At 45.3% G+C, this 25,666-nt stretch overlaps 1 protein-coding gene across 2 annotated transcripts in view; it reads left to right on the plus strand.

Moving 5' to 3' along the window:
* Positions 1-25,425, plus strand: part of PFKFB3 (6-phosphofructo-2-kinase/fructose-2,6-biphosphatase 3) — a 37,487-nt gene extending 12,062 nt beyond the window's left edge. Inside the window, exons 2-16 of one of the 2 annotated variants that reach the window (XM_054988361.1) lie at positions 41-166; positions 1,264-1,360; positions 1,861-1,927; positions 4,267-4,341; positions 5,145-5,201; positions 6,190-6,314; positions 7,363-7,570; positions 8,015-8,161; positions 8,736-8,840; positions 10,570-10,699; positions 11,473-11,535; positions 12,142-12,206; positions 15,657-15,833; positions 17,517-17,539; positions 22,015-25,425. In XM_054988361.1, the coding sequence (XP_054844336.1) occupies positions 41-166; positions 1,264-1,360; positions 1,861-1,927; positions 4,267-4,341; positions 5,145-5,201; positions 6,190-6,314; positions 7,363-7,570; positions 8,015-8,161; positions 8,736-8,840; positions 10,570-10,699; positions 11,473-11,535; positions 12,142-12,206; positions 15,657-15,833; positions 17,517-17,539; positions 22,015-22,021 (1,472 nt within the window). In that variant the 3' untranslated portion in view covers positions 22,022-25,425. The remainder of the gene's footprint in view (positions 1-40; positions 167-1,263; positions 1,361-1,860; positions 1,928-4,266; positions 4,342-5,144; positions 5,202-6,189; positions 6,315-7,362; positions 7,571-8,014; positions 8,162-8,735; positions 8,841-10,569; positions 10,700-11,472; positions 11,536-12,141; positions 12,207-15,656; positions 15,834-17,516; positions 17,540-22,014) is intronic. The other variant, XM_054988362.1, reaches the window with a different exon arrangement.
* Positions 25,426-25,666: the final 241 nt, after the last annotated feature.

Raw genomic sequence — 25,666 nt, forward strand, 5'->3', positions numbered from 1 at the left:
AGGTTTTTTAAGAGCGTTGTCGTCTTGTCTCCCCTTGCAGTTTGTGGCCCTCAGCTGACCAATTCCCCCACTGTGATTGTGATGGTGGGCCTCCCAGCTCGTGGGAAGACCTACATCTCTAAGAAGCTGACCCGCTACCTCAACTGGATTGGCGTTCCAACGAAAGGTGAGGGCTCTAGGGTAGTTCATGCCACCTTTTCAGCGGTTGTGGGATTATAGAAGATGACTGTTCATCGTGCATCCATTATTTATTTTATTTATTTATTTTATTTGACTTTATATCCCACCCTCCCTACGAATGGGCTCAGGGCGGCTCACATCATCATTAAAACACAATAAATTAATCGTCAACTTTAAAAACAGATTTAAAACATATTAAAATACTCCGCCGCCATTATACCTAGGCTACTTTGGATACTAATAAAAGACCTGCATAAGTCATAGCTGTGGGTAAAACGCATAGCCGAGGGCAGTCATAGAAGAGGCAGAGATCTTAGATAGGATAGGAGGGGACACCCGCAAGACCTCAATCCATGACAGATGCTTGCCCAGAATCTCTCCTCACTTGCGTATCGAGTTCAGGGATAACTGGATTAGGTTAGAATTGGCATAACACATTTCAGGGTTTTGGGCTCTGGGGGCTTTTTCAGGTATGCCCCCTGTAGAGGACAGGCAAGGGTGGGTTTCTTCAAAGGAGAAAGGCATAGCTCCGGGACAGAGCATCTGCTTTGCATGCAGAGCGGGGCACGTTCAGTCCCCACCCCATTCAGTTCCATCTGTCTGGTACCTTTCCATTACACCCTTCCTCCAAGGAGCTCAGAAAAAGTAGACAGTATGGGCTGGATGGCGATAAACAAGGAAGTTTTGTATTTTCGTTTTACCTGATCCTCTTGAGATCTGTGACTTGTACAAGTCAATGCTAGGGGTGACAGGTAAGAGAGCTATTCTGATCTTTAACAGTCTCTTGTTTGTTCTTGCACAGTAGTCTAAAAATATGTTTCTAGTCCATATGTTTATCTGTACTGTAAAAGTCCAAAAAAAACTACTAGTCCGATTCACAAAACCTTTCCTACCTGCTCAACCGGAGAATATCCTTAGTTGCTTCAGTTCAGTCGGCGAGTGCATGGTCATGATAGAACACACAACCTGCCTAGGTTACAATATATACAACTTGTGTGCTCAGACAGAAAGGCCTTGTGTATGTATATGGATCTCGCTGGAGCATTAGGACTGACTGTCTCCTTTCCCCGCATTGCTTTGCAGTGTTTAATGTCGGAGAATACCGCCGCGAAGTAGTGAAACATTACAGCTCCTATGATTTCTTCCGCCCCGACAATGAGGAGGCCATGAAAGTCCGCAAGTGAGTGACTGATTGCTTCTGGGGCAATTAATTATTTTGAAAGCTAACAATATAATATGATTTCAATGCTTGTCCCTCCATCCCTGACCTGGTGGCCTCAGTCAACATCCTTGTTCTTGGGCAAACAGGTTGAGGGAGTAAGCTATAGCGGTGGACGCTGTTTTGCTTGTTGACTGCCAGAAGCCTCCAAAATGTACTTTTTCTGACTGAGATCCAGTGGCAAAAATAGTTGCGCAACAGCTCGGGGCTCATGACTGTCCAGGCAAATGTCACATTGTGGGAATAGTCAGGGTAGGGGGACAAAGGGACAACCTCAATGGCTGGCTCAGAGCCCGTTTAAACCTTCTGCAGATTGCCAATTCTGGAATCCAGGTCAAAATTTGAACATCCAGATTGGTGGCGACTTGGAGATGGTTCTGTTTTCTTGGGAGGGGGGTAGTACAAGGTGCCCTCCAAGTACACTCAAAAATGCCCTTACTTTGCTTTTCTCCTTCACGTAGGCAATGTGCCTTATCTGCTTTGAGAGATGTCAAGCTCTACTTATCCGAGGAAGGTGGCCAGATTGCGGTAAGTGGCTTGTTAAGACAGGGACCTGCCGGTGGGGGAAACAATGCCCCGTTTCTGCAGCGTTCGTGCTGCTTCCTGATTAGGCCACATGTGCAAAGCTGTGTGAGAAGTGATAAGGCCTTGCTATGTATCTATTAACTTGGGTAGGCAAACTTTATTTTTGCATGCTCTTTAAGTTGGGTTTGCTTTAATTCCGTGGCCCACTGACGTGTGCTGAGGCCCAAAACAAGAGTTCACATCCAGGATCTTAACGTGGTGAGAGCATGAGGCGTCTGAGTGAACTTGCGATGCACCTGTGATTAGTCACCCTGAGAGTTCATGCTTGTCTAGGGCCGTTCCGGGGCCGCAAAACGTCGCACGAGAAAACGTGATATTTCGCGTTTTCCCCGCAAGATGGCGCAACGTTCCGGAGCCAGGTAAGCCGTCTGGAAACGGCCCAGGTGTATGCAAACATCCTTGATGGATCAGACTGAAATTTCCTAGTCCATTATTAAATTTTATTTTATTTGTGAGAAGCCAACAAGTGGACAGTGATCCTCATAGAACTCTGCCAATGTTCTCTCTGTGAATTACCGTCTATTTAACACTTCCCTGACTTTTTTGATTTGGTATCTTATTTGCACCGTTGCAAGGTTTTTACAAACTGGAAGGCCGAGTCTTAACTTCAGTAAATATAAATGATGCTTTTGCAATGTTTGGCGGAAGAACAGCTGTGGATAAGTAACAAAATAAGTTGGGCAAGGCTCAGCCCAAGTTAAATTTCAAGGAGGGAGAGTTTGGCACACACTTGACTCTCAACGAAATTGGTGAGATTCAAATGCTTTTAACTTTGGCAAGGTCATACTCACCTGTTGCAAAAATTAATTTTTAAAACCTTGCTGGTTGTTGCTTAGGAAACACAGCTGGTTAGACCCTCCTGACAGCAGAAGATGTTATCCCCTGGATCCCCATCCTGTCAACCAAGAGGTCCTACTAGATCATTTCATCCCTTTTCTAGAACATTTGCCCAAAACAGGCCTTTTCATTTTCCTTTTGGAAAACTTTCACAGGCCTTTTGTTTGGGCTGGTTCCCGCTTGCTGAGGTTTAACGGATTGAGATTACTTTGCACGTATTCTGTTTTCAACCTAATGAATATGTCTATACAATTTTTTTTTAAACTAGCAAGTTGAACTACACCAGTTCGGTGTGGTGGTTAAGAGGAACGGGACTCCACTCTGGAGAACCGGGTTTGATTCCCCACTCCATCCGCAGGAAGCCAGCTGGGTGACTTTGGGTCAGTCACAGCTCTCTCAGAGCTCTCTCAGCCCCACCCACCTCACAGGGGGATTGTTGTGGAGATAATAATAATAGCGTACTTTGTAAACTGCTCTGAGTGGGTGTTAAGTTGTCTTGAAGGGCATATAAATCGAATGTTGTTATTATTATAAAACTACCATGAAGAAAATTGACAAATTGAAATAAAAGTTTTTAAATGCTGAGGCGGTGGAAGGCTTCCTATGATTTACTTATTTTACTTCATTTATACCCTGCTTTTCTCCCCAATGTGAACTCAAAGCAGCTTACTTTGTTCCCCTCTCCTGCATTTTATCCTCCTAACAACCCTGCAAGGTGAGTTAAGCCACGAGTCTGTGACTGCCCCAAGGTCCCCCAACAAGCTCCCATGATGGAGCAGGATGTCGAAACTGGGTGTCCCGGATTCTAGTCTTGACACTTTAATCGCTACGCCACATTGGCTACCTGAAAATCAAATACTTCCTTGACTGGTATAACTTCTGATGTAACTTTCAAAGCAAGGATTTGATTATGGAATGCTCATTTCACATTGTTTTTATTATTTAGATACTTATTTTGGACTTTTATTCCGCCCTCCATGCAAGCGGACTCAGGGCGGATCACATCATTTAAAACCATAATAAATATCACATGTTCCATAAAACCAATAAAGCATGTAAAAAACAATCAGCAATTCAGCATTTCATACAATATAACCGGCAACAGATGGCCGCAGTCAATATTATCTGATTTGAAGCAGATGTGCATGTGTTTTCTTTTCTTGTGCTGTGCTGGAATTGCGAAAAATAGGTGTAAGAATCGTACATGCTTGGATCTGCTTCTTGGTGTTTTGTGTACTCTAAACTCTAATAAGGGGTTAGATAAAATGAGTAGAGAAAGGGAAATGTATCAGTGATTAGAATTGAGGGCTGTTTATCTGGAGAACTTCTCCTGAAGTGTATGTATACCTCATCTTTCTTTACCAGGACAATACATAAAAAATACTTAAAGCTATAAATCAGCAGTGTGCAAATCTGTTTAACATTCTATTTTTTCCCCCCGAAAGGTTTTTGATGCTACCAATACAACACGGGACAGAAGAGCAATGATCCTACATTTTGCCAAAGAAAATGGATTCAAAGTGAGTAACTGAACGATAATTGGCTTGTGTTGAGGTGGTTCACAGAGGAATGAAACAACAGAGTCGTTGCTGGACATTTTTACTCCAAGGGATAGATCTATTCTCTTCCCCCACTCATATTTGAGCAAAAATGGCAATTTAAATGTTTGAATACTGAGAGCCAAGCTACAAGTGACGAATGACACTTGAACGGCAAGTGAACAGGCTCACGTGTATTCCTCCCTGTTCACTTGCCATTCACTTGCATTCCACTTGATCAGTGGAGTGCAAGTGAACAGGGAGGAATACACGTGAGCCTGTTCACTTGCCGTTCAAGTGTCATTCATCACTTGTAGCTTGGCCCTGAGTGGAGTGCAAGTGGAGCACAAGTGAACAGGGAGGAATACACGTGAGCCTGTTCACTTGCCGTTCAAGTGTCATTCGTCACTTGTAGCTTGGCCCTGAGTTTGTGTCTTTTTCAGTACTTGTTCCCCTAAGGTTCCTAGCTGGCTAGGACAAACATTCCTGTCCCTGTAAAATGGAATATGCAGAAATGGAAGTTTTTCATGGCATGGAGTTCAACAGTGTCACTCGATAATTGCTGCAGATCAAACTGATATTAAAGGGACAGCTAAACAGACCAGTTTAAAAACTGGCACCCCTAGTTTCCCACCCACCCCTGTTTGCCACCCTTCCATCCTTGGTACCCGATTCGTATGGCAGATGTGAAAAATTGTTCATTGTTTTGTGTCTTTGGGCACAGAACCCTTTGCTCGTTTCCCATGACAAAATTCTTAACCGGGCATTTATTTTGGCCCCCTCAGGTGTTCTTTATCGAATCCATCTGCAACGACCCAAATGTCGTCGCCACCAACATTATGGTAAGAACAGACTGCCTTTCTTCGGTGACAGGGTCTTGTTCGGCACAGAAGTGCATTTTGAGCTGAAGGCCAGCATGGCTCACTGACAATGCTCTCACAAATCAGGCCCATTCCGCGTGCATAGCGCTGAGTCTTCCTGGACTCAGTACGGCCTTCGCTCTCTGGGTAAAAAGGGCAATAAAAGTTGTTTCTGCTGATGGAAGCGCTGTAGGGTTGGGAAATTACTGGAGATTTTAGGTTGCAGAGCTTGTGAATGTCAGGATTTGGAGAGGGGAGGGACCTCAGCTAGGCATAATGCCATAAAGTCCACCTTCCAAGGCAGCTATTTTCTTAAGGTTCAGAGGAGTTAGCCGTGTTAGTCTGTAGTAGCAAAATAGAAAAGAGTCCAGTAGCACCTTTAAGACGAACCAAATTTATTGCAGCATAAGCCATCGAGAACCACACCTCTCTTTGTCAGATGCATCTGACGAAGAGAACTGTGATTCTCGAAAGCTTGTGCTACAGTAAAGTTGGTTAGTCTTAAAGGTGCTACTGGACTCTTTTCTGTTTTCTTAAGGGGAATTGATCACTGTCACCTGGAGATCAGTTGTAATTGCAGGAGATCTCCAGCCACTACCTGAAGGTTGGAAACCCTGAAGTGCCCGTTTGGTGAATGAGCCTTGCGTGCTCTTTCCTAACTTCCCCTCTCCCACTGCAGACACTCTCTTCATCCTTCAACTTCTTTTGTGAGAGTCTCCTGATCTCCAAGCAGAATTTTGGAGGGCTTGGGGTACTGATGTGCACCCCTGAAACGAGAGTCCCAGTTAGGCCCTGAAATAGTCTGATGATTCGGACACTTTATTAAGCACACACTGTCAGCCATTCCCTTGGGGACCCTTATAAGGGCAAAAAGGCGGGGTGTAAATTTTGATAAATAGAGCGATAAAACCTTCTTGGTTTTCAGTGGACATCATGCTCCCGCGGGGTTTTTCTTTGCATTTTGCTTTAGGAAGTCAAGCTCTCCAGCCCAGATTATAAGGACTGTAACTCAGCGGATGCAATGGAAGACTTTATGAAGAGGATCAGTTGTTACCAGTCGAGCTACCAACCTCTGGACCCAGATGACTCTGATCGGTAAGGGAACTTAAACCGAAAAGGCAAAAACACTGGCCTGCCAGTTGCTCAGCAGGAACATCTCTGTTTCCTTTTAGAAACAATTGATAAAAACAGAGCTGGAAGGAACCCAAAGGGTCATCTAGTCCAACCCTATGCACAAAGCTACCCCCCCCCCTCGATAAATGTATGCTTTGTCACTTATGCGTACTTGCTTAGAAGTTTGTCAAAACCAGCCTGCTTCTGTGCTTGCTGGGTGTCAGAGGAATGCACTGAAATCGAAAACAATAAAGCCGACAAATCTTTAGGATGTTTGCAGATCTAAGAGTTTCTTCTGTGAGCTTGCAACAAGAGTGCATGTGCGCCTGCAAGAATGCCTCCATGCCTGCGGAGGAGGGCTGCCTTACCAGTTTCCACTCAAAGACTCCCTGGGGAATTGAGATGATCCGGGTGGTACCTGAAAATCTGAGTGCCGAGTCGGAGGAAGGGAATTTATTCTGCTCCTGTGTGCGGAGATCGGTATACCCTGAGCCCATTGAAATTGGTGCACTTTAACTGGCATAATTCTCTGCCACTGGATGTGGTGAGGGCCGTTAGCTTTGCTGGTTTTAAAAGAAAATTGGACAAATTCAGAGAAATTTGTCAGTGGCCATGAGACAGTAATCCTCTGTATACCAGTTCTGGGGACAGCAAGGAGTTTTTATCTTTTTCCTGTGCCTTATTCATAGGCCTTCCTGGGTTCATCTGGCTGGCCACTGTATGGAAAACGATGCTGTACCATTCAGTGTGATCCAGCGTGGCTATCCTTGGTCGTATGGCTTACCCATGCATTTTTTGCATAGGATCGGACTGTTATTGTCAGTTCTTGGTATAATTTCATACACCCCTTAACACTGATACACATCTAGTGACCACCAAACACCTCTGGACTTTATCTGCTTGTTTTGTGAAATCACAAATGTGGGCAAGTTGAGTCCCACATGCGTTTTTGCACTTCTAAAAAAAGTTTGCCGTATTATAGGGTGGATGGCTTTGATTTTTCACCGAGGTTTGTTATCTTACTCGCCAGAGAGCTGTCGCTGATCAAAGTGATCGACGTTGGCCGGAGATACTTGGTGAACAGGGTCCAGGACCACATCCAAAGTCGAATTGTCTATTACCTAATGAACATCCACGTCCAGCCCCGCACTATTTACTTGTGCCGTCACGGTGAGAGCGAATACAACCTCAAAGGGAAGATTGGTGGAGACTCGGGGCTCTCCGGCAGAGGCAAGAAGGTAATGGTGGAAGAGACCCTTTTAGAGAGGCTGTAGCTGAAATCCTGGGTGGCCTTACTTGGGAGAAAACCCCATTGAACTCTGTTGGAAGCATGCCTGAGATTGGATTTGTGCCAATGTGAATGGGGGCTCATCAGCGAGCACGTGTTGCATCATGACAAAAATATTCCTAGACTCGTTCACATTTCGGTCCAAATCCATATGGATGCAAAGAACAGAGAAAAGTTTGTATGCTTTATTCTGAATTCAGTCGTTGATCTCCAACTGAATTTTGGGTTCTTGTTAGTCATCAAAACAACCCATGGGGAGAGAGGGGAGATGCCTCCCCGCAAGGTGGCATCTGAGGGGAGATGCCAACTGTCCGAGATTCCAAGGGGAACTGGCAGAAAGTTACAGGGCATGGAGCGGAAGGCCGTAACTATCTCATTCGTTTTCCCGTTCTAGTTTTCCTTCGCATTGAACCGGTTTGTTCAGGAGCAGAACCTGAAAGACCTCAAAGTGTGGACCAGCCAACTGAAGAGGACGATCCAAACGGCCGAAGCCTTGGACCTGCCTTATGAACAGTGGAAGGCCCTGAATGAGATTGATGCGGTAAGAGTTTTGCTTGGACATTGAACTAAGCCGGTGTGGTGGTTAGAGTGTCAGACTAGGACCAGAGGTTCACGGTTGAATCCCTGATTTGTTGGACAGCTCAGTGATTTTGGGGCAGTCACTCTTTTCTCAGCCTGACTTACCCCACAGGTTGGTTGTGGAGATAGTTTTGAAGGGGGGGGGAACTTGCCATGAACTCCTTGGAAACCTTTCATGGATCACTGAGTGGAAAAGTTTTTGTTTCTCTTTCGTCTCCACTTAACATCCTTTTATCCGGTGTAGGGGGGAGGGTATTAGTTGCATTTATTAAGATATCATCATTATTATGATAGCTCACAGCCTTGGCAATTGACATCAACAACATCAGGATTATAATACAACAATCACAGAAACAGTAAAAAAAACTAAGATACCTTATAATTTTATTTTACTAGCTTGATACCCATGCTTTGCCACAATATTTAACCTCTGGTCACATTTCAGGAAGCTGAAGGGAAGGGGTCTACCTGTGTGGCATCTTTCCCCCTCCAGTCTGTTACAAATAGCAGCAAGGTGCTTTTTTCCCCTCTTGTAGGGGGTGTGCGAAGAGATGACTTACGATGAAATCAAGGAGAAGTACCCAGAAGAGTTTGCTTTGCGTGACCAGGACAAATATTATTATCGTTATCCATCCGGGGAGGTATGTATTGTTAACCGGAGTGCCTAAACCGTTGCGAACAGAGATGTTGCTGTAATAGTTTTTTTTTGTGTGGGAGCTCAAAGGCTTATGTTCTGAAAATGTTATTGGTTTCTTAAGGTGCCACCGGACCAAGCTACAGTAAATTTGGGTATAGCTCAGAAGCGTTCTGGACATTAGCTGGTTGATTCCCTGGGGACAAGTGCCTTCCGAGGGACACATTGTGGGTTAGACCAGGAGTTCTGCTGCTGGCTTGGATAGACCAGGCCAATTCCTACCTCTCTGTCTTTTTTTAAGTAAAATTGAACTACTTCATGACCGAATTTAGGAATGGAATTATTTCCGGAGTGGCAGAACCCAGATGGGTACATTTCTGAGCTTTTCTAGTCTAATTGGTAGCAGAAATGGTTGAACTTCATTTTCACATCTTGCTAGCTGGAGCAATTCCTTCTTCTATCTGTGCAAATGTTGGCAAAAGGATGCATAGCAGGGCGGGCTTAGGTCATTCTGCAGTGGCTAAGAATCTCCCTCCTGGGTCAGCTGCTCAGATGAGCATCCAGGGCCTGCTTGGGCTTGTGGGCCACCACACATGAACGCACTGCCTGATTTGGAAAATTGAATTTGAAAGAATAGCATCTAATTTCTTGAGGCACTGCCTTTGGCTTCCCCTCAGTTAATTAAAACAACTGCACTTCTGTACCGCTCTTCTAGACAGACTAGTGCCTCACTCCAAGCGGTGAACAAAGTCAGTGCTGTTGTTATCTCCACAGTACAGCTGGGGCTGAGAGGAGTGGCTCGCCCTGCTGTGCTCATGGCAGTAGTGGGAGTCGAACCAGCAGAATGCTGATTCGCAGCCCAACCACTTACCCAAGGCCACCTGCTGAGGTCCTGGGTTCGAACCTACAGCTGCATCTCATGGTGTGGAAGGTGTTTGTTCATGTGAGGATGTGTTGCTCAGGGAGCTTCCACAAACTTCTTCAAATTCTATGCTTTTCATGAACTTGTTTAGCTGAGCAAACATTTAAAAACACCCCTCAGTCTAAAGAATGAAGTCAGCTGAATGGCTGGGGGGAGAGAATATTCAAGGCCTCAAGTCCGTTCTAAGCAGCTGGGCCACCGCGTCTCCCTCATTCCTCTTTTATTCCTCACCCTGGTGAATTTTCAGAGCTCCTGAGGGCTCCTTAAAATACTACTCTAGTCTCTAGAGCTTGGTAACTGGTAGAAAAACAAGCATCTGTGACATGCAGGGGCGTGTTTTGAAAGCCAGGCTTGGGCACAAATTAGACGGTACAGGTGACTGTTGTTCTTTTAAAGGCAAATTTGCAGCCCCATGCTGCCTCATTCAATTTAGATCAGGGCTGTGGTGGCCAACGAGAGGCTTTTTATTCCATTCCCAGCACGGTTGTGCTAGTCAAGTTCCTTCTTGGCGGTTTTAAATTATGAACCTTTTTGTGTGAATTTAGCTGCCAGAAGTGCTTTGTGTGGGGGGATATCATGAGAACCTTTTTTTTTCACCTGCTGGTTTGTTATGGGGGAGACCCCTCCCCTGCTGGTTTGTTACTGGGGAAGAAATTGCGCCATCCAGTTCCCCTCTGCAATAAAACAATCCTGCCAGCTAAATCTGCGAAAGGAAACCATGTTGTTTGAAACCAACATGGAAGGTACTGCCATGCCTAGGTGAGCTCCACGTCTCTTTCCCAGCAGCCTTTTCACAAGGTTGTTTCTCTCGCAGTCCTACCAAGACTTGGTGCAGCGTCTTGAGCCGGTCATCATGGAACTCGAGCGGCAGGAGAACGTCCTTGTCATTTGTCACCAGGCCGTGATGAGGTGCCTGTTGGCCTATTTCCTTGACAAGAGTGCCGGTAAGGGGGTTGCATTGATCCCTTGTTTGTAGGTGTTTGTGTGATGCATAGGTATGCTTTTAAGCCAAGAGAGGGGCCCGTTGACCTGTCCTCATTTTTTCAGAGGGTTAGCCATGTAAATTGCCACAGCCAAACCGGTAGTCATGTGGCGCATTTAAACACTAACAAAAGTATTGTGGTTTGAGGAAACTTGTCCCCGAATGAAGTTGTTAGTCTTTTAAGGTACCGCAAGATTAGTAGTTGTTGTTAGAGTATAGAAGGAACTGTTGTTAACATCTGTGAATTTTGTGGCACTGGGACAGTTAACCGTTTTATTGTGCTGTAAGCTTCTGTGAACTACAATATATTTGTAAAGTTTTTAAGTGCTGACGCCGGGAGCAGCTCAGTTTAACGTAGACTGCAGTAAAATTGCGAAGTCCCAGGGAAAGGGGCTTTTGCTTGGCTGCTGGTGGCGGAGAGTGCCATCAAGTCATAACTGCCTTATGGTGACCCCTGCTGGGGTTTTTAAGGCAAGAGACTAACAGGTGGTCTGCCGTTGCCTGCCTCTGCAACCCTGGTCTTTGTTGGAGGTCTCCCATCCAGTTGCTAACCAAGGCCGACCCTGCTTAGCTTCTGAGATCTGATGCGATCAGGCTATGCCATGCTGCCTTCCCGCCACAAACTCAGCCTTAATACATCCAACCTCCCCCCACCACCCCCCGCCCTCCTTTGGTATGCCTAAAATGCCTTTTGCTGTTCCACTGATCGCCTGTCCTTGTCTCGGCTTCTTTCAGAGGAGATGCCTTATTTGAAATGCCCCCTCCACACAGTGCTGAAGTTGACCCCCGTGGCCTATGGTGAGTCTCTCCAAACTCTTATGGGGCACACAGAAGTCTGAGATCCCCATCCCGAACTGCCTTGCCACGATCTTTATAGAGATGATCCCTCTTCCTCTATGTTCGGGGGGGGGGCAACACTTATGCCCTGAGGTTTTGGAGACAGCTATTGCAACTCAGGGGGAATTTTCCATAGCACCTCGAGGACAGCCTCCCTTTCCCTCTTGGAGGTCTGGTTCCTTCCTCAGCAATAGGAATGTCCCCTTCAGCTCCCATAATATACCGGGAGGCCTGTTGGCATGCAAGATCTGGCAAAACTGCAGAATTTTGCTTTGGGGGCATCCATCAAATTTGAGGATTGCTTTTCATATAGAAAAGATCAAGTTTCTAGTTCCTATGTGGTGTATGCATGTGGGGGATTGCAGAGCTTCTCTAAAAGGTGAGCGCAGGGTCTGCCATAAGCTCAGAGGCTGAACGAATGAAATCTGCCTATTTCTGCAAGTAGTACATACCGGGCGGGGGGGGGGGGGGAGGAGATCTTACTTTAAAAAATATACTTGATTAGTTTCGAATTTATCGGCTAAGCTTTGTGAATAATTGTCTTGTGTTTTGTTTTCCAATCGGAAGGTTGTAGAGTTGAATCTATTTTTTTGAACATTGAAGCTGTGAACACCCATCGAGACAAGCCAGAGGTAAGAGGCCTTTTGGCCATCTTGGGTAGGCCCCCATGTTTTGTAGAGAACCATTCTAAGATCGAATGACCGTGTTGTAGGTGGCATTTGTCTCCGAGAGTCATTCTCACTTGGAAGGTAATTGGAGTATTTTCAATCGCCTTGCATGCAGCAGCGACTTCAGAAAACTTCTCTTTGGCACCCTTATAACCGGACACCCACTTAGTTTTCCTTTTCCTGCCTTTTAGTCTTCCCTCCATTTTTGGAAGTGTGTTTTTAAGCTGATGAGGACATTGAAGCCAACACGAGTGACATTATATTTTGTCAGTAAGCTGCCAGCGTGCCAAATCAGGACTGGGAAGATCTGGGTTTAAATCCTTGCACATTCACGAAGTTCATTTGAGCCATCAGTCTCTGCTTAGTCTACTTCACAGGGTTGTTGTGAGGTTAAAATCTATTAAAGAAGAATGGTGTACCCTGCGATGTCAGGTGGAAGCATGGGAGATGGATCATGTGCAAGGCTAGAATACCTGTGGAAGTTGGAGTAGGCTTGGCCTACCTAGCTACTTTAGAAGGTGGGCCCGGCCTACCTTGTTTGTTGTTATCTTAGGGGTCTCCTTTAACCTTTACCTTACGTTAGTTTAACTGGAAACAAAAGAAATATTTAGAACAGGTTTTAGCTTTTAAGTTTTTACTTTTAAAAGATTCTTGTTTTGAACTTGTGGCTCAGCGTACTTGGTGGCTTTGTATCTTTTGTCATGGCTTATCATCTTCTCGAGTTAGAAATCTATTCCTGCTAGAGATGAGCACGAACTAGGAAAATGCCGCAAACCGCGGTTCATGTTTCATCACATTTCGCGAACTTTCACGAACTTGTCCCAGTTCGCGAACCGGTTTGTTTGGTTCACGGTTTGTCACTTCCGGGGACTGTCGAACGGTCCCCTTGACAGTCAGAGATACCAGGGAGTCTTCAGCAGGCTCCCCTCCAGCCACCCTCCATGTTTGGTGAAGATTGGATTTCGGATGTCAGAGTTATACACCCCCAAAATGGCTGCCCCAGGAAAGTTCCATTGCCAATTGACTTGCATTGGCTCCATTGAAATACATTGCAGCACCAAAAAATTGCAATGAAAACCTGGGGTGGAGAGGAAGATTCTGTAACTCCATCCCATGTTTTCATTGCAACGTTTGGTGCTGCAGTGTATTTCAATGGAGCCAATACAAGTCATTCCACTGTGGTGGCTGTCATTCCAGCCCCAGAACAGTTTTTCTGCTCCCAGGGGCTGTCCTCAGAGGAAGATTCTGTAACTCCATCCCATGTTTTCATGACAACTTCTTGGTGCTGCAATGTATTTCAGTGGCACCAATGCAAGTCACTTGACAATGGAATTTTCCTGGGGGCAGCCGCTTTAGGGGTGTATAATTTGGACATCTGAAATCCAATCTTAACCAAACTGGGAGGGTGGCTGGAGAAGAGCCTGTTGAAGACTCCCTGTGAGTTTGGCATCTGACTGTCAAGGGGGCCATTCTACAGCCCCACAAAGTGACAAACCATGAACCAAACCAACCGATCTAAAGTTTGTCACGGTTTGTCAGAAATGCGCTCCCACGAACCAACGGTTCACGAACCATGAACTGTGTCACGCTCTGGGGCAAGAGGAAAGGTGGCTAGTGGAGGCTGAGGCTGACTCATGACCAACCGGCCCAGTTCATCACAAACTTTGGTTCGTATTTCAATTTGTGCCCACCTCTAATCCCTGCACTCCCATCGTCTTGACCCTTTGGGGAACAGAGTAGGAATGGGGTAAGCCCATTCTGGTTTGGTCCTCAGATCACCAAACGAGTTCTTTCTTTCACAGAAACTAGACTGTCTAGAACTTCTTCTGAGGTGCTGTGGAATGCCCTCTCTGTTTTAAACTTCCAGAAAGCCATCAAAGGCTTTGTTTTTTCTATAAGAATTTAACAAGGCATTTGAAAGTTTTGGTTGGCTTTGGGTTCCCTCGCGGATATGAGTGAGGCCTTTATGTATAAGTTCATCAAAGTTTGCTGCATTGAGGGTTCCTCAAGTCAATAGGTTGAGTTGTAAACAAACACGAGTTATACCCTGTTTTAGATAAGAAGAAAAGCAGTCGTTCCTTTCTAATCCACATTAGTCAGATCTCCTCTGGAGTGTTGTGTCCGGTTTCGGGGTTTTTTAAAAGAAGGATGTGGAGAAATTGGAATGGCTTTGAAGAAGAGGATGAGAGGTCTGGAAAACAAGGCCTGTGGGAGGAAGTTGAAGGACCTGAGTATGCTTAACTTGGAGAAGAGGAGATGGGGGAGGATGTTATGGAGCTCCTTCGATACCTGAAAGGCTGACCCATGAAAGAGGGCCAAGACTTCCGGATGGCGAGGGTAGAGCTAATGAGCTTAAGTGAGGGGAAGGCTGCGGTTCAGTTGAACATTGGGAGAAAATTCCTTAACAGTGAGTTGCCTTCACCCTCTTGGAAGATGTTCAGTCAAAGGTTAGACCTCCATCTCTTGGGAGATGTGCTAGGTTTGGATTTCCTGTACTGATCAGATGATTTCCAAGGCCCCTCTTCCAGCTCTGAATTCTCTGGTGTGATGTGAATGTCAGGGCGATTGAACTTGTTGCTGTTTGGCTGGGGCTTTTTGTTTGCTGTTGCCTTAGTGTGTCGGGTCGTGTAGCTTCTGTAGTTTTTTTTGTACTGAGCAGAAATAAGTCAGGTACGTGAGACGTTAGCTTCCTGATTTCGCTTCTAGCAAGTCAGAAGAAAAGTATAAGTTGAGTATAAATTCTTCAGTGTAAATTCAGCTACCGGCTAAGGTTTCATTGCTGACCCAGTGTTTCTTAAGGCCATATTCGATGTGACTGAGGAATGGACAATGTGCATATCTGCACTTTAGAGTCTAAAGCAGGGCTGGGATTTATTTATCTCTTTCTTTTATAGAAGCATGTGTGAGAAAATGGGAACTAAACTTTGATCTCATCTTGTATTCCGAACTCCAGCGCCTTTTGGAATTTTCTTTCATCTCTGCTCCCTTCCAATAGTCAGGGCTGGGTGGGACAGGACTCAAAACCTTAAAATGACAGAAAACAGTAAGGGGCAGGATCAATTTCCTCTTGCCTGCTTTCTCCATTTTGCTTTAAAAGAAAATCGGATCCTCGCCTTGCTTTAGGGGATGGATGTGGGATCTCCCATGATGCACCAAGTCTTGTCCGCCAAAAGAAAATGTATTTCTGGCCTCTGGGGTGTGTGTGTGTGTGTGTATGTGTGTGTAAACTGCAGTAATAGTGACAGGATAACAATAATAGGGAACTCTATCCCACCTTCTGGGCCTTCACTCTTGTGTGTGTATTTGGCGAACCGATTAACCCATCTTGTATTTTTTTTTAAAGAAAAGAAACTGCTTTTTTTCATAACTATCGCCTTCTTCCTTTTTTTTTATCTTTGTCTCGCTCTAATTTAGGATGCAAAGAAGGGACCTAACGCCCTCATGCGACGCAATAGCGTCACCCCTCTAGCGAGCCCCGAGCCCACCAAAAAGCCGCGCATCAACAGCTTTGAGGAGCATGTGGCTGCCGCCGCTTCGGCTGCTCTCCCCATCTGTGGGCCCGAGGAGGTGCCCGCGCAGCTGCCTGGACAAGTTGGTTACATTCTTTCATTGATGGTTTTCATTTCCGTGTGGTGGTGGAGGCTGTGCCGTGGCTCTTATTGTCCGCGCTTGTGTGTTCCGTTGCTTTTAAACTTTCCGAGGGATTTCCGTAATTGCGGAATGGCGTTATTCCTCTGAGATCATCCTTTCGTGCGCTTTTGAGAGCTGGCCTCGAGTGCCGGGCAGACTTTTGCGTGTGATTGTGTGAAAGTATGCGGCTTTATGTTGGAATAAAAACGGCGCACGTGATCAGCTTGGACTGCTTCAAACCCTTGACGACAGTCAGTTTAGCGACACTGGCTTGTCCTCCATGTCCAAGCCTTTCTTGGGTCTGGCCATTCCACTCTTTTAAAGAATTACTGTCTTCCTATTCGATTTTTCTTTTAAAAGCAGTTACTTTCTATGTCTGGGGTTTGGGGTCGACTATGAGAAACTTGGTGCTTGTATCATTTGGGTCAATGAAGCTTGTCTAGGAGAAATTTGTAGATCGGCCATGATTTAAAACAAACCAGCTTTGAGCAACTTCTTTACCCAAGCTTTATTGAAGCAAATGGGAATTGCACAAAGTGATGCTCTTGTGTTCATCTGGCACTCCTGTCAGGGCACCTTGAGCAGGAGATATACCTAATAGATATAGTTCGTCTTACTAGCTTTTGTGGTACACCTCAAAGTTTCTTTGAAAGGTTACAGCCAAGTTATAAATACATAAAACAAAACAGCCATATCTTTCTAAAAACAGAGATTCTTACCACTTTTTTTGGTATGAATATCTGCTGGACTTTGTTGAAGCAAATCTCAGGCGTATACTTCGCAGTTGGCCCATGGGTAAGGGAGAATAAGACTTCAGGAATCCTTGGGAGGCAGATTCTTGTTGCCAATACACTGTCTAGGAAAGCAAGCATACGCTAGGAGTTCCCAGCTGAAGTTTAGACTCTCAGGCATATGGGGGCAATTTGGACTGGTGGATTAGGGGCCTGTGCCATTTCCTAGTCCTCCAATGTAGCCAACAATACAAGTTTCAGATGAGTAGACCTCTAGGTCTGTAATGGAAGAGCAAGATTGGGGTCCAGTAGCACCTTGAAGACCAACGAGATTTCCCGGGTATGAGCTTTCGCGTATCAAAGCTCATACTTTTTGACTCTCAAAAGCTTATACCTTGGAAATCTTTGAAGGGAGCTTTGACTCTTGAAAGCTCATACCTTGGAAATCTAGTTGGTCTTTAAGGTGCTACTGGATCCCAATCTTGCTCTCCCATTAATGCAAGTTTCCCTAACAGGGCAAATAGCAACTCCCTCAGGCCATTTCACGTTGGATAAATGGAGCAGGGAGGGAAGGCTTAAAACCACCACTCCTGAGAATCTAAGCTTTCAGAGTGGGGGACTCCCCAAGGTGTGTCTCCTTGAGAGGGCCTGGAAGTGGACCTCAGAAGATTGTGTCACGTAGTTAGGCCCTGTGATGCCAAAGGCTGGCCTGTTGGCATTTTGGTGTGGGGGTTTTTGGGGGGCATGGATGACCACGTGAGTGGGAGGCTCGCACCCTTCTTCATCTCTCCCTCGCAAACCGATTAACCCTTTGCGTGATCTTTCTGTTGCTCCTTGGTCTCTCCCCCCTCTGCTTTGTGCCCCATTACTGATTTCTTTTTCCGTTTCTTTCTTTCTCTTTGTTTCTTTACAGCCTTTACTGGGGAAGGCCTGCCTGTAAGTATCTTCTTGGGGGCGACTCCTTTCTCGATTGCCTGGCTGGCCTGATATTTCCTTTCCTGCCCTGAGCACTTGAGTTTTTCCTGGGTGGCTCCTTCTCTTTCATTGATATCCATGCAAAGTTGGGCTTCGTTTTCTTTCTGGAGCGTGGTAGAAAAGCGAAACAATGGCTTCTGTTCATTGACTGGAGGATTTTTAGATTGGCAACTGCAAACACTAACGTATTGGGGAGAGAAGCGAAGCTCAATGCTGTATGTCTTGTGAATCTGATTTAATACTTATTTTTCTGCTTAAGACTGTTACACTGAAGGCTTATCTACATTAACCACCCATAACCCTCTAAGCTCTGGTGGAAATAACAGATCCAAAGGTCATTGATGCAGAGGAGTTCGCCGTGTTAGTCTGTAGTAGCAAAATCAAAAAGAGTCCAGTAGCACCTTTAAGACTAACCAACTTTATTGTAGCATAAGCTTTCGCCAATCACAGTTCTCTTCATTAGATGCATGGAGGGCAAGAAGAAACTGGTCAGATATATAGGTGGAGAGAGGAGGGAGGAGTAGATGCAAACAGTAGCTTCTGATATGGAGATCAGTTTGCTTCTGTTAAGGAAGTCAGTTACTTCTGATAATGAGATAACCATTCATAGTCTCTATTCAATCCCAGCCTGACTGAGTCAAATTTACATATGAATTCCAATTCAGCAGCTTCCCTTGGGTTTTGTTTTTGAAAGGTTTCTGTTGAACTACAGTGACCTTTAAGTCCTTGATGGAATGTCCTGGTAGATTGAAGTGTTCTCCCACTGGTTTCTGGATGTTGCCATTTTTAATTTCAGATTTGTGTCCATTTATTCTTTTGCGCAGAGGTTGGCTGGTTTGTCCAATCCAAAGGGATATTAAAGTATATAAACCGATTCCTCCCTAACGTGCGCCAGTTCATATTCCCAACAATAACATGTTTTGATTTTTTAAAAGTCCTTTTATACTCCACCTGTTTCACCAATGGGGGACAAAAAGCAGCTTCATTCTCCTCCCCACCATTAGATGCTAGCAACCATCCTGAGAGGTAGATAATGCTGACTGGCCCAAGCTTCCTTGGCTGAGTGGAGATTTGAACCTGGACATCTGTTCTTATTCTGACATTAATCACTACACCATGCTGGCTGAACATGATATGGTGGTTCCATGCTAACCTCCCCGTCGCTCTATTGTATTTCTTGTTTAGCTTAAGTGCTTCCCTAAAAAGCCAAATAAACTGAGCAGGGGGAAATTAAACTGTTAAGGGCGCAAGATGTTAAGGGCCAAAATGACCGTTATTTCTCATTTAGGAGGTGACCCTGGTGCATGGCTAGACGTGCGAGCCTGGGACATCGTGTTCCTGCCACTCAGTTGGTGGCGTCCACCTTCTAACAGGCAGCCATCGCTTCTATTTCCCCTTTCCCCCTATAGACAGCCAGTGTGGCATAGTGAAGAAGTGAGCTGTGACTCACGGAAGTTCATACCTTACCACAAATGTTGTTACTCTTATAGGTGCTACTGGTCTCTTGTGCTTTTCTACTGCTACAGTACAGTATAGTTGTTACAGTGTCAACTGTGACACGTAGGTTCTGGGTTCCAATGCATCATTGGCTGTGAACTTCACTGGCTGAGCTTGGACCAGTCATTCTTTCCCAGTCCAACCTACCTTGCATGGTTGTTGTGAGGATAAAATGGAGAAGAATGGGGAAACTATGCCTGCTACCATCAGCTCCTTGAAGAAAGGGGCAGGATAGAAGCCCTACTAGGTTTTACTGGGCTAGATGGACTGAGGGGATCTAATTTTTGGTGTAAAAGTGGCACTATAAGGAAACATGAATGTGGAAAAGGCTCTTATCAGTTCAAACCCAGCATGCCACTTTGTCTTGTGGAGAACCCCATTTTGGGGCACTCCTTACAGTTCATCCTACAGTTCATCCTAATTCAAGTTGCCCTCCTTCACCACTTTTTCTTTTCTTTTTCGTCTTCCCTATCCCTTCACTTTCCATGCTGAAAGACGGCCTGTTTGCCACTTTTTCAAACTTTTCACTTTACTAACATTTTCAAGGTAAACAGCTTGCCACTGTGCGTGTTGTGGTTTCCCTAGCCTGGTGTGATCTCATTGGAATAACAGCTGCTCAAGACAATTTTGGGTGTATGTGTGCGTGCGTGTGAGCATAAGGGGGGTATGCGGGCATACCTTGGCCTGGGCTTGTGCATCTTCCTCGCACTGGAGTTTCTTGGCGCGTGTTTCTTATTTCTGTACCAACCTCTAGCTGCTGCTTAGACTGTCCCTTCCCTGAAATATTGCTTTCTTAGAAAACTGGGATTGATCCCCCTATTGCTTGCTGTCCCAAGACCTTCTGCATCTTTTTGCTGTCTTGTGATTGAACCCATTTCCCCCAAGCTTATCTTTGCCAACTTCAAGAGATGCAAAATTAGATCATGTGCTGTTTTATCTTTCAGCAGAGTAGCTCTTTGTTGGGTATCAAGTGTGTCGTCTTTAGAGTTATGCAGAATTGTTGTTCAGTGATGCTGCAACTTGGGACTGGCTTGTGCATGCCCACAGCAGAATGATGAACTGAATAAAAAAAATAAAAAGCTAGCATTGTTGGAAGAATCCAAATTCAATCCTACACACACCACCTGAAGTGGAGCTATTTGTTCTGCCATTCCTTCTGCTGTGTGCATGAACTGTGCTTGAGGTAAGGTGATTTGAACTCACAGCTGTAAAAGAACTTCAAAATGGCAGCTTCCAGGGCTTCTCCTCTCATCCTCTCAGGTGCACCCATCAACAGATGCATCTGTTCTTTCTACACAGGTCTCCGGAGATCTTTTCCCAGCTTTGCCATTTGTGACTCTTTAATTAGTGATGCCAAAGACTAAACTTGGGTCTGTCAGAGTTAGAAGAGGGAGGAAGTGTGGGCTGAAACATCCCATCCTCATGTACCGTAAGCATCGGCATATTTGAGCCCCTAAAATAGATCCATCCTTCTTCTCAATAGCCAGCGCTACAGCAGTCAGTATATAGCCATGTGGACTAGAGCCACTTCTTAAAATGTGGTGGGTCAAAATAAACCTGGAGATAGTTTCAAGTGGGTAGCCATGTTGGTATTCTGTCAAAGAGTAAGATGCGGGTCCAATAGTACCTTAAAGGCCCAACTAGATTTCCAAGGTTTCAGCTTTCCAGAGTCAACGCTCCTTTTGTCTGATATGAATCTGATGAAAGGAGTTTTGGCTCTCGGAAGCTGAAACCTCGGAAATCTAGCTTGTCTTTAAGGTGCTGTTGGACCCAGATCTTGCTCAGTAAACCTGGAGGTGCTAGAAGATTGCTGCTTGGAGAGGCAGCTTGTAGCATGCGGACGTTGCCATCCACAGTTGTAGGGCTTTGAAGCCGTTTGGCCTCAAGCTTTGTGGATTCCTTCACACAACTGTGTTACAACAGTAGCCGCGTTGGTTCTACAACTAGGCATTGACTTGGGCCTTGGTTTTTCTGGCAGTTGGGATGGCTTGGAAAAATCTGAGCCTCCTGACTTGGCAGGATATTCATGGGCACGCTTGTTATTAGGCCGACTCCCCTGTAAGAAAAGAATTAGCTTTGTTTTTTCTGCAGTACCTCTTGTGTTAACACGTATACAACTCAAGCAGACCGGAGTCGGACAATGCTCGTCTGTAGCCGCAGCATATATATCCCAAAATGCGGCTGCAAGCACTTGATGCCCAGATAAACCTATCTTCTTCCGTGCTCAACATTCTAACCACCTTGACTGTTTTTTCTCCATCCCTAACCCAATCAAATCGTGTCCGATACCTATCAGCCTCCAGTCATCCAGAGCAGCGAAAGAATCCTGTTTAGCCATTAGTTCCACAGAACTCTAGAGAGGGTTCTCTTCTCACATGGTGGTATCACTTTCATGGCACCCATCCAGCCTTGACTCGGAGCTGAACAAGTGCTGGCGTTTAGTCCTTTATGCACAAGCACCATTGAGCCACAGGCAGTATTCGTGGTTAGTTGGCACCCTGACTGTTTCTTACCTCCTTCCTAGCATTCATGACCCACCTGCAACAGAATCTCAACCTGCTTTTGAGTCCAGATCCAAATTCCAAGCGCCGCTGATAGAACCAGTTCTGCAGCCCTAGTAGCAGGGATGAAAGTTGACAGGGGGTTTAGCAAGAAGAGGAGCTCAATGTGGGAAGGAGCTCACCTGATGAGAAGACCAAGATTAGCACTCAGAGCAAGGGCTGGGGAGGAGATGAAGGCCAATTATGAATGTTGCTCATGGTTTGCGCTGTGACCTGGCTGCCCTTCAACGTGGTCATTACGGTCTTTCTCTCTTCTGCCCTCCCAAGGGAACCTATCTTTTGGTTGTTCTGCATGCAAAGCAGCATCTTTTGCTTCTGTTCTTTTTGGTGCTTTGTTTTAAACCATCAGCTCACCGTTTTCTTCTTTTTCCTTTGCAGAACCTGAATATCTCCCACAAGTAGTCTTGAAATTCTTCAGGCGATGCTTCCAAAGCCTCTCGAGGAAAATCTGGCTCCATTTGCGTCGTCCGTCTCTGAAGCTTGCATTTCCGGTCCTTCTCCGCTTGACTTGAGGGTCAACCGTTTTTGTTGACCATCTTTGTAGCTGATCATCTGCCCGTTTGGACTTGGAACAGAACGGAGGCAGGAGAAAAAAGACACGGGGAGGGGAAGGAAGGAGAACGTCTCGCTGGATTATAAATGTGGATCCAACATCTGATATTTAGGCTGAATTAATTTTAGTTTCCTTTGGAGCTTGATAGACAATTGCTGGGCTGAAAGGTACTTCTGTGCACGCCAGACGTCCTAAATAGCGCTGGTGGGGAGGTTATTTGTAGCACCATTGCCTTGGAGAGATGGGAGGAAGACACTCTTTTCCTCTTGCAGTGTATAAATAAACGGATAATATTGGGCTGTGGGGTGGGGGAAATGAAGTTTAGAAATAAGTATAAAAGAGCATTGTCACACGGACACATTAGATCTTACCCGTTCACATGAACCACCATCCTGTACTCTGATGTCAGGATTTGCCCCCTGCCAAATCTTAAAAAAAAAAAAAGTTCTGTATTGATTTAAAAAATACGAAATTTGTATCACATTCTGAATATTAAAGGGACATGTAGAGTATCGTGTAGATTTGCGTTGTCTTGAGATCCCCCAATAACTGGTTTTTCAAGACCACTCAGTAACTTGTAACATAACTTTTGTGTTGCAGTAAACTGGAGGAAGTGATAGTTTATATGAATAGGAGTTTGTGTTTTTTGCACCAGGTATGCACAAGGGCAGTCCTCTAAGGGACACATCTGAATTTCACTCAGTTCATAAATTACCTCCCTGCCCATTAACTCCTCTGTCTCCTACAAGCTTTTTATGTCCCACCCAGGCAGAATCTAGTGTTACAAACCTGCTTTAGGTGCACGATTAAGGCTGCGCTGGGACTCAATCACGTGATGATTTCGTGTGTGGTGAGGTGCAGGGATCTTTTTGGCTTGTTTTCAGTCTGAGCTGAGGGAGGGCTAGTGAGCGCAGACCGTTTTCCCCACGCCACTGAAAACTTCTGGAACGTAGGTGGCAATTCAGGTGTGTCTTGGCCTCGCTGCAGTAACCAGGGCTCACTGTGGCCATGTTGGGGTGAGCTTGTGTGAGCTCACACAGGGCTTTATCTCATGTCCATCTAGTTTGCCCAACATGCAAGCTCCCCTTCTTCAAACAGTGCTTCACTGGGAGACATGTGTTTGGCAGATGATGTGTTAACAGGCAGTATCTTTGTGTCCCTATGTGTCTGCTATGGGTACACAGGGAAAGATGGAGGTTAAGCTTCCCCACTGCACCCAAATGAAATGGTTCTGGGGAGTTGCTGTTTTACCCTGTTGGGAATTGTAATTTACTCTATTGGGGCTTGTAACTCTCCTGTCCCTGTCCCAATGATCCCAATACAAACTGGGTTAACCCGTGCCTGGGAATTAACTCTCTAGACTAACGGGAGATCCGAGGACTCTGTAACATGAATTGGCCCCAGCTGTTTTAGATTTTACTGGTTTTCCACTGGTAGAAAAGTAACATACAGTACAAATTGGGCTGGGTGTGGGAAGCTCATATAAGCCACATGAGACATGCCAGAACGGTTTCTTGTGCACTTTGCGTGGTGTGAGCTGCTTTGGATAAAGATTTGTGTCCTTGTGCCGAGCTGAAGCAAGTGCTGTTGTCAGACAAAAGTATGCCCATTTTCCACCCACGTTCCTTGTATGTTGCACAGCCTGTCAGGGAGTGGAAGCTTGCCGGCTGTAATGGATAGTTGTTTTTTCTTGGGGCGCTTCCATACCTTAAAACCATTGCAGAGAGTTTGATCTCGCTCAGCTGCACCCATGTGTTTTCCTCCTAACTGTTTCTCATTTGTTGATTTGGGGAGGGGGGGGGTGGATCTGCCCCTGACTTTCAAATGTTACACTCTGAAGAAGGCCATGAAGTTAACCCCAAGGGAAGTCCCTAACGTACTCTGGAGATCAGCTGAAATTTCTCATCAGCTCCCTTGGAAAGCCCATTTTTTGAACTTCTCTTTGGGTTTTGCTTAGATGGCATTTGCGCTGGAGTCTCTGCCTTTCTTTTGATACCTGCCGGAGTGATCTGTAGCCATCTGCATCTCCTTTCGCTTACAGGGCCTTTCGAAAATGGTATCCTCCCCAACTAGGGATACGTCATGAACGATTCTTAGTTCGGTGGTGGGACCGAAAGGCTCTCCCAGCCCCATCAACACAGAATTTGGGTGTGGGGGGAAAACACCACTCCCTTTTCCCTTTTGTAACGTTCTTGCTTCAGGTAAGGTTTAGTAGTTAAGACTTTTAACAGGTGGAACGAACTCACTTGGTTGCAGTGCAGTGGCTTCTTTGGAGGAGTGCGGAGTCCAAAAGGCAAACACCAGTGCCTTGAGTGTTAGGGCTATGCCACAAGAAGTACTTTTCATATGGTTTTTATTAAGGCTCTGCTGTGGTGAACCATACTTGGGCCATGTCTGACTAGTGAATTTTTTTACAAGGGCGAGGAGGGGTGGTGTGCCATGAATGGAGGCTTATGTTTATATTAGTGTACAGTTGCAGGAACACTTTTTTTTTTAGTTATTTTTATTGTGTGTTGGGTTTTTTTGTTTTTGAGTGAGTGCATAGTTACTTTCTCCCCCCCACACGGCTGCTTAACTGCAGAGTTCTATCTGTCTTTTTGTTTTCTTTAAAGAGAAAAGTTTTTAGAGGGCAAAGGACTGTATCTTGCGTATAGCGTATACTTCTCACCCTCTCCTGCCCCAGCTAGATAAACCAGTGGCTGACAAACTGCACGTTATGTCTAGCTACCTCTCCTGCGATAAGCTATTTTACCCAGTCTTTCTTCCACTTGCTTTTACATAAAAGTGAATGGAGGAAAAGATAAAATATTACGGACTCATACGAGGGAGGAATCCCGGAAGAAACTGGATTATTCTTGCTTCTGGCAATCTGAATGAAGGAGAGGGGAGGGGGCATTGATTTTGCGGTTTTGCCCGATATTGCCGGGTGGGTGGGGAACACCATTTAGAACCACACCAATGATTTCTTTTTTGATTGTGTTTTTTCCTTTGATACTTGAATTTATATTTTTATCATATTTTTGATAGCAAAGTGCTAATTATTTATTTAACTAATGTTGCAGAACTGGGAGAGGAGCGAGGTTTTTTTTTCCTTTTTACTTTTTTGTGCGATGTTAATTCTGTATATTCGAATCAGGAAGGGGTTTTTTTGCCTGAGATGAAACTGGGCCAGCTTATATAACGGGTCTGCCTTTTGGACATTTGTATATTTTGCTGTTGCTGGACCAATAAAATACCTTCTTGAAATAGAAAGTGGTGGTCTTGTGTTTGTTCGTAAGAGTCTCCCCACCCAGGGATTCATAGTTGCAGTTGCCTCCGATGTTTCATATGCTATATAGACTCCAAATATAACTAGAAGCCAGAAGCCAAAGATCTGGCTGGTTATTTCAAATCACCGAGAGAACTCGAGTGACCTGGCACTCGCTCCCTCTGCCCTTCTCCGCTTTTTCTCACTCGTCTGGGGTATACTCTTTTCTA

Source organism: Eublepharis macularius, chromosome 9 (genome assembly GCF_028583425.1).
Source record: "Eublepharis macularius isolate TG4126 chromosome 9, MPM_Emac_v1.0, whole genome shotgun sequence".
Taxonomy (NCBI): domain Eukaryota; kingdom Metazoa; phylum Chordata; class Lepidosauria; order Squamata; family Eublepharidae; genus Eublepharis; species Eublepharis macularius.